The sequence below is a fragment of the Struthio camelus genome, chromosome 3, assembly GCF_040807025.1.
Source record: "Struthio camelus isolate bStrCam1 chromosome 3, bStrCam1.hap1, whole genome shotgun sequence".
In the NCBI taxonomy this organism is placed as follows: Eukaryota; Metazoa; Chordata; class Aves; order Struthioniformes; family Struthionidae; genus Struthio; species Struthio camelus.
Genome location: NC_090944.1, coordinates 81,208,959 through 81,216,937, shown reverse-complemented (window position 1 = coordinate 81,216,937; position 7,979 = coordinate 81,208,959). Strand labels below are relative to the sequence as shown.

General features: G+C 59.1%; 1 protein-coding gene across 2 annotated transcripts; it reads left to right on the top strand.

Moving 5' to 3' along the window:
* The first annotated feature begins 318 nt into the window (after positions 1–318).
* LOC138066770 (uncharacterized) lies at positions 319–6,955 on the top strand. Of its 2 annotated transcripts, XM_068938727.1 has the most exons (10): positions 319–435; positions 570–736; positions 1,243–1,350; positions 2,141–2,317; positions 3,020–3,061; positions 3,496–3,571; positions 3,986–4,130; positions 4,919–5,064; positions 5,214–5,429; positions 6,008–6,955. In XM_068938727.1, exons 2-10 carry the CDS (start codon positions 639–641, stop codon positions 6,818–6,820), a joined length of 1,821 nt encoding a protein of 606 aa, XP_068794828.1. In that variant the 5' UTR covers positions 319–435; positions 570–638; the 3' UTR covers positions 6,821–6,955. The 2 variants fall into 2 exon arrangements, with proteins under 2 accessions (XP_068794828.1, XP_068794829.1); XM_068938728.1 differs by lacking the exons at positions 319–435; positions 570–736; positions 1,243–1,350; positions 3,496–3,571 and having other exon boundaries at positions 2,083–2,317.
* The last annotated feature ends 1,024 nt before the right edge of the window (positions 6,956–7,979 follow it).

The following is a 7,979-nucleotide window of genomic DNA, read 5'->3' as shown; positions in this document are numbered from 1 at the left end:
AGGTCAGTGTAAGGTTTTGCCGTGCTGCCCTGAAAATCATTTCAGAGTGGGCTGCCTTCTAACATGGGAAAGCAGCTGGAAGTTTTGGTCTCTTCCCCTGCCACTGACTCGTGCTGATAAGCTGGTGCCTGCCACAGCCTGGATTTTGTGTGCACAGCCAACTGTCTGCACAGGAGGAGACCAAGAGGAGGAAGAAAAACATGGTGTTTCCAGCATAGCTGGGTTGTGCACATATGCTCAGGGTCCCTTTTTTTCGTACTTCCTTGTCCAGGTTGACTCTATCAGGAATTGTTGATTCTGCAAGGTGGGCTGAAATGGTCCTGACTCTGACTTGTGAAACTGGCTGGCTGAAACACCTTTGGAGGACTCCCTTCCAAGAAAGGCAGCAGACATTAGAGAGAACATGGCATCAGAGGGCCTACCGAGAAACCTGGTGTACATTTTCTGCTGGGGGTTTGGGGTTTTTAACCCACTAGAAGTCATCTTGGTATACGCGCTTTGGCTAGAATTGCCCCTGCGCGTTCATCGGGAATAGTCACGTGTTAAACTAAATAGAATCAAATTTGTAGGCCTCCTGCTGCTTCTGCTTTCCAGAGCTGCATTCAAGAGAGCCACTCGACCATGCAGTAGGGTGGCCCATGGAGTGTGAGGTGCATTTGTGGATGGACCTCGCTGTGCGCACTGCACCCCAGCAGAACCAGGAAGAGATGTGGCCACAGAAAGAGGACGAGGATAGGTATGAGGCAAAGTCTAGGCCACAAACCCCAGCGTCCCACGGATGCAAACAAGTTCCTTACGCATAACTGAGGCAGAAATGTTGGGGAGCTTCTCCTCACAGGCTGCCCTTTCTGGTGGAGATCGTGGCCCATGACCCCCCCCCCCCCCCCCCCCACAGAGCAGTCCCATGGCCCAGCCGGCGCATCACAATGTGCCACGGTGGCACCCACAGTGACCTCGGCCACAGCCACCAGTGCGGCTCTGTGCCAGTGCAGGGCAGCGTGGGGAGACGCGGGCTCCCAGCCTCGTGGCACTGCCTGGCACAGGGACACTGTTTCACGTGCCCGGCTGCGGCACCATGGGACAGGCAAACTGCTGCGGTGGAAGGGACGATGCCATCCCTGCTCCCGGCACGCAGGGATGGCCCAGGGCCCTTGGCCGCAAGGCTCTTTGCCCGCGCCTCGGCCTCTTTGGCAGGGGAGCCTCCTGGCCCTCACAGCCACTGAGCGCCTTCGTGTCGAGCAGGAGCTCCGAGCTCCTCCTCAGCAGCCGTGTGAAGGTGACGCGCCACCACCGGACGAAGGACCGGCACCTCCTGCTCTTCCCCGATGCCATCGCCATTGCCAGCTTCAAGTAAGAATAGCAACCACAGCTCTCCTTCCTCCTCGCCACCGCCTCTGCCAGCAGCCCCAGGGCCCTGCTCCTGCCCGGAGCTGCTCCCGCGGGAGCAGCTCAAGGGCCTCCTTGGGGCTGCCTGCGCAGCAGCTGGCTTACAGCGGACACGGCCCGCCTCATTTTCACTCCGGCAGGCACGCAAAGGCAAAGTGGCACATGCTTTCCTGTAAAGCTGAATGCCAGCGGAGGTGCCCTCAGCTGGGCAGCGCAAGGGATTTTAGCCCACGTCTTTGCGTTTGCTTCTCACTGAACAGCAGCTCTCTGCAGCCAACATCAATACTGCCAACTAGTGCTGCGGAAAGCTTCTAGTATCCATAAGCCCCGTGCAAGTTGTCCTCAAGGAGCCCTTCCTCCTGTCCTCACTGTGTATCCCACGTGCGGGGAAGCCTTTGCTCCCGGCGACAACTAGTGGGTCCAATGACCTGCAGCGCCTTGCACGGGCGTCCCTAAGTTGTGGCTGTGCACACAGCCTGCCTTTAATTTGCGGAGGAAAAGGAAGAGGAAAAGGACCGGCTCCTGCTTTTGTCCTCCTGATCAGGAGCCCCCGACGAAACATCTGCTGGCATCACTTCCCAGCAGCGACTTTTTGGAAGCGCCCTGTGTGCGTGTGTGCGCTGTGACTGAGGCTCCTTCGCCCCACACAAGGCTCAGGGCGGCCGCCCCAAGGAATGGCTCTGCCCTGGGGGACTGCTGGGGCTGTCCCCACAACGGCAACCTCCAAGGCGGCCCCTGCCTTTCCTCCTGGCAGATGTGGCTCCACCTTCCTGCTGAAGCACCGGGTGCCTCTCAGCGAGCTGTGGGTGCTGTGCAGCAAGGACGAGGTGGCAGGCGGAGGGCGCAAAGGAGAGGAGGAGGTATTCGGCCTGAAATGCAGCAATACGCTCATCCTCGCCTGGCCCACCAACCTGCGCGTGGTCACTTTCAGGTGAGTGTTGGGGACAGGTGGCAGGGCCGTGGCAGGTGCAGGGCACTGGGCTCGCCTTCAGGCCTCTGCAGGCTTGCTGGGGCCCAGGTCAGGCTGTGTGTGTGTTGGGGGGGGGGGGAGAGGGGGGCGGGTGAAAGCAGAGGCCCCGCTTTGCCTTCAGACCAGGGTGCCATGAGCGTCGGAAGGTGAGAAGAGGGCGGCTGGGGAAGGCAAAGCCGTGTGCCCTCCTGGGAAGGGAGGGAAGCAACCAACCCCCTTTGCAAGAGGGGCAGAGCTCCCACAGAGGGCCAGGCTCTTGCAGGAAGTCCCGAGTAAACCCCCAGCCTCTGCCGTGCCCCCTAGCTCCATTGCAGGAGCTGTTCCTGGAAGAGATTTTCCCTTGTAAACACCTTGCGCTGCAGCCCCCTGCCAGAGGACTCACCCCGGCAGCTGTCTCCTCTTTTCCGTGCCTAACTGCTTACAAGGGCTTTTGCTTCCCTGAAGTGAGGGCAGGAGAGAAGGGAAGAGGAAAGAAAGAGAAGGAGCTCCTCTACCAGCAGAGAGGAAGCCAGCACTGGGGGCGAGTCCCTGTGCTGCCTCCCGGGGCTCGGCCCTGTCCCTGGGACTCTCGCCACACGAGGGCGGGCTGTGCTTGGGGCCCCGTGTCGGTGCAAAGGACGAGTAGCAGCCAGGTGTGAGGCCTCTTTCTGCTTCTCTCTGCAGTTCGCAGGAGCTGAAGGAGCTGTGGATCAGCACGATCCTCAGGTAAGCCCCACCAGGGGAATTCAAGCTGCGGAGGCAAGGCTGCAGGCGGTGCAGAGCTGCCGGGGGGCAGCTGCCCGCAGCAGTGCGGCAGTGGAGGTGGGGGAAAGGGACATCCCCTGTGCAGGGCAGCCGCTGGGCAGAGCGGTGGGAGTTGCTTAGCCTTGTGATTGCAAGTGAACACCAAGGCCGTGGAGCTGTCAGCATAGCTCCTTGCTTGCATGGATTGGGACCCCGAGCTGCTGCTTTCTCTTTCCGTATGGGAGAGGCCCATAGCCAGCAGGACCCGGGCCCTTGCAGAGCGGGGCTGCCAGCAAGCCCTGAGGGAAGGTCTCCTGTGTCAGGGTGGCGTGGAAGGGCTGGGCTGGCTTTGCAGGGGGAGAGCAGAGAGGGCTGGGTGTGACAGAGCTCTTCCTTGGTGCCTGCCCTGTGCCCAGGCAAAGCCCAGGAGCCCAGGTCACCCGACTGATGTCCCTCCGGGTCCTTGTGAAGGTGGTCGGCTGCTGCGGTCCTGTAAGTGTCCCTGGAGTTTCTGCTCCACCTGGACAGCGACTTGGCTTTGGAAAAGAGCCCCTGGGGACGAGCTGCTCACGTTGGCTCTTTGCTTTCTCTGCCTGGTCGGCCGTCTCTTTGACTGCCAAGACCGTAGGGTCTTTGAATTTGGAGGAAGCAAGCAGCGGCTCTGTCTGCCCGGGCCCTTGCGGGGGGGTTGGTGGGAGGTACTGGAGCACAGTGGAGGCAGCTGCCCGGGGGGTGCTCAGGGCCCTGCAGGGTGCAGTGCAAGGGAGCTGGCCGGCAGGCAGCAGCAGGGGAGCCGCACGGGGCAGCGTGGGAGGAACTCCCCAGTGGCACGGGAGGGCAGCCTGTCCCCCCTTGGCCACCTTCCATAGCGAGTCTTGTGATGTTCTTGCCCTCCACCCTACCCAGCCTTATTACGTGAAGAGTCAAAGGCAGAGAGAAGCAGTGGGACGAGCACCGGCTGGAGCGCGAGCACAGAGGCAAATGCGGATGCCGATGCAGCCACAAATGCCCGAGCCTGGAGAAGGCAGAGAGCACGCTGAAGGGCAGACAGGTAGAAAGCTGAGGAGGCTTGAATGCGGTGCCCAAACCAAAACTCCCCCATCCAGAGGCACCTACCCGAGGTAGTTCATGTTGTGCTTGGCAGCAGCCCCTCGAGTGAAGGCTGTCTCAGCCTCTCCCCAATGACCCCCTCTAGTTAGTCACACTCAACGTTGAGAAGCGTGGCTGCGGAGGCTGACATGTTTCCAGAGGCTTGTGCTTCTGGTTTCAGTGTTCCTTCTGGAACACAGATCAGGACGCGTCCTTTGATTCTTTGCTTTCGCAGTATCATCCGAGCTGTTGGCTCTCTCAGGCTGCTCTGCAGAGAATCTTCTCAAACATCCCAGCCAGTTGTGAATAGCATCCCAGCCAGTTGTGAATAGGAAACCGGAGAGGGTGGGGTTGCAGGAAAGGTGTGCAGCTGGGGGGCAGTGGGGTCACGATGGGAACAGCAGGAGGTTTTGCCATGCCCCTTGGCAGTCATTTCAGGGTATCACCTGGCTTACACGGCTGGAAGGCGGCTGCAGCCCACGCTGGTGAGGCGTGGTCTTGGCTTTCTGAGCGTTGCCTCTGCTGTGGCCCCACTGAGCCGCCTGCGCTGCTTCCAACACACACAGTGGCTGTTCACCATGGACAATGGCTTTTCACCATAGGGCACATAAGGAGGTTGGTGGTGGGGAAGCAGATATGCTCCGCATTGCCAGTTCGCCCACCCTGTATCGTGGCTGTCAAAGGCATGGCTTTCCCTTGCAAGCTAAAGAGTAGCCAGCCTGCAGCATTCCTCCTGCTTTTGCTTTCCAGAGCTGCAGGCAGAAGAGCCTCTGGAGCGCCTGGTACTGGTGCACGTGGCAGGACAGGAAGGTGCCCTTCTGGACAGACCATGCTCTCCGCTCTCTGCCAAAACAAAAGCAGGAAGAGATGTGGCCACGCAAGTTGGCCCAGGAGAGGTAAGAGGCAAAGTCTGGTCCGCAAGCCCTGCCACAAGGGGTCCCGTGGACACAGCCAGTTGTTCCGGCAAGACGGAGGCAGAAACCTTGAGGACCTTCTCCTCAATGGTGGTGATCTCAAGTGGTTTCTCTCTTTCACTGCCTCCCAGCTGCAGGTGTTTGACTTTGATGCTGAGGTCCAGCCCCTCCTGCAAGAGCTGCTTGACCAAGTGGTGGAGAAAGCCTTCCTGGAGCTCAGGGTGGAAGAGGAGGAAGAGCTGGCCAAGCTGCAGCTACCTGAGCTTGCAGAAGGGGAACTTCCTTATGCAGACTATGCCAAGCCACAGTGCCTGGAGGAATGGGAGAAGCAGCCCCAAGAGGAAAAGGTAGGAGCAATGCAGGCCCACCTGAATGCTCGTGGCAAGGCTGGAGAGGCTTTCTAGCACTAAAAGGCAACACCACAAAGAAGCGTGGTGGGCCTACAAGGCCAAATAACGTCCAAATGCCAAGTAATGTCTTGAAGCATCCGCTGCTGAGGCATGAGTGCGCAGAGTGAGGTGGCTGCAGTTCCCGCAGAAGAAAAGGGGGCGGGAGGTGGTGTGCTTGAAGCCAGAGGAGTGGAAACAGTTGCCGTTCCGGCTCCTGCACAGAGCAATGCGACTGAGGATGTTCCGTGATACCGCGGGGCACGTATCCGATGGTATCCTCGTTCCCCAGGCAGAGATGCAGTTGCAGCTGCGCTTCCTCTGCAAAGGGAGGTCAGAAATGGCCCCCCTACCTCAGCTTCAACTGTGCAGGAGCAATGGGGGGCTGTTGCACTCCTACCTTCTTCCCTACCTTCCCCTCATCATCTCTTCCTGGCTTCGTCTTTGCTTTAGGTGCTGCTGGCTGTCCCTTCTTTTTGGCTGCCCTTCCTTTCCTGAGCTGTGTGCCTTCCTCACGTTTCTCTTGCCATTCTCCTCAGGGGCAAAGCAGGGATGAAGGGGAGGCCTCTGCCTTGGGGCCTGCGGGCCCCACTGCAGGCCCTGCGCCTGACGTGCCTGTGCAGCGTGAAGGTGAGGGTGACACCCCCTCTGAGGGACCAGAGCGCACAGAAACAGCTGTCGTCGCGGTGCCTGGCACGCCGGAGGGAGAAGAGGCCGCTCCTGCCTCGGAGTCACCGGGCCAAGCTGGGACTAAAGGAGTTCCTGGCGAGGCGTTTCCCCAGGCAGACCGAGGCGAGCCTGGGCTCCGCGCAGTAAAAAGCACCAAAGCCCCCGCTGCCGAGCTCCCCACGCAGCAGGAGAGACAAGCCTCTGCCCTCACGCCAGAAACTACTGGCTCAGAGGCAGCTGCAGCGGCCGGGCAGAGCGGGAGCGAGGGGGCTTGCGTGCAGATCCCTGCAGAAGGCTCTGGGCCCATCTTGGAGCCCAAATCCACAGACAGAACAACAAGAGAAGCGCTCCCCCAGAGCCATGAGACAGAAGGGGGTCAACTACAAGATGCCCCACTCAAAACTGAAGCCCTCTCCCCCAGTGAAAGCACTGAGGGGAGCAACATGGAAGAGGCCACCCTCAACATGGGCTCAGCATGCCCTGGCTCAGCCTTCCCTGCAGCTGAAGGCTCGGAGGCCCCAGAAGTGTCCGTGCCAGCGCCACCTGCTGCACTTGGAGAGCCTGTCACTACCGAAACTGTGACACTCACAGACACCGCAGCCAGGCGTGGGCAAACAGCTCCTGAAGAAGACGACCCAATGGACTCGGACTGGGCTCATGTCCCAGTCTGTTGGGTTCTGTGATGGACGGCTCTCCTCTCCACCCATCCAAAGGAGCAGAGGGGGACAGTGAGAGCAGAGGGAACCAAATCAGTGCAAGGAGAAAGGAGCACGCTGTCCCCACTCCCATCTTCTCATTAAACTCCCTTTCTGACTCTTTTCCTGCGTGAGGAGACTCTCTATTCTTCGTGCATGTGTGTATGAAGGTCTATGTGCCAGCAATGGGAGTTGCACCAGGGGCCACGGCGGCCTGTGGTGTTGCCCCTGGAGCGCCAGAAGGTCTGTTTGTCGGTGTGTGATGGCTAGCAAATATGAAGCCGTAGCGGCCAGCGAGTACGATAAGAGGCTTGGGAGAGGGTATCGAGGTGGCTGTAAGTGTGGGCCGGAGACTGGAGAGAGTGAGTGTCTGCGAGGTGGCTCCTGGAGGGACCAGGGGATCTGAGCCAAGCCTTTGTTTATCTGTGTGGCCAGCTGCACTTGTCTGTGTCTTGTATACATGTGTGTGCATTCTGTGTGCGTGCACCTTTTGGGCATAGCTGCTCAGCATGGCTGCTGGCTGGAGCTGGGACCATGGTCCTGCAGCAACCCTTGCCTCCATTGGGCGGCTGCCTTCAGCACTTCCAAATGCTGTTGAGCAATCAGGTCCTGGGACTGCAGAGCCTGACAGTGCAGAAGGACCTCAACCTCATGCACCTCCTTCTTCCATGAAGGCAATACCTGACAAGGAGCAAGAGCTGTTTTGAACAACCTTAACAAAGTGCTGTTCTCTGGCAAAAGGTCCTCTCTCATCCACCTGCACTTGGAGAAGGACTCCATGCAGACTGCGATTCTCGAGGCCAAAAAGCGTGCTGAGCATCATCCCGGTGGATCTCAAGAAATTTGGAGACAGCCAGGGCAAGGCCTGCTTCCTCTCAGCCTTCTGGCTCTGTCAGATCGTGCAGAGGAAGCAGGAACACTTCCACTCTGTACAGCTTCTATATCAGCAGCTCTGTGGCTCATCACCCCTTCTTATGTGAGCAGTGCTAATCAAGAGATTGGGGGATGCAAATCACCTGCTGGAGGTTCATGTCCCCTTCCTGTCCTGTTCTCCTAAATTGGGCTCAGGATGTGCTAGTCAAAACATTGTCAAAGAGCACAGTGACACACCTCAGTGTTTAGGAAACCAGGTGCCCTCATTTAACAT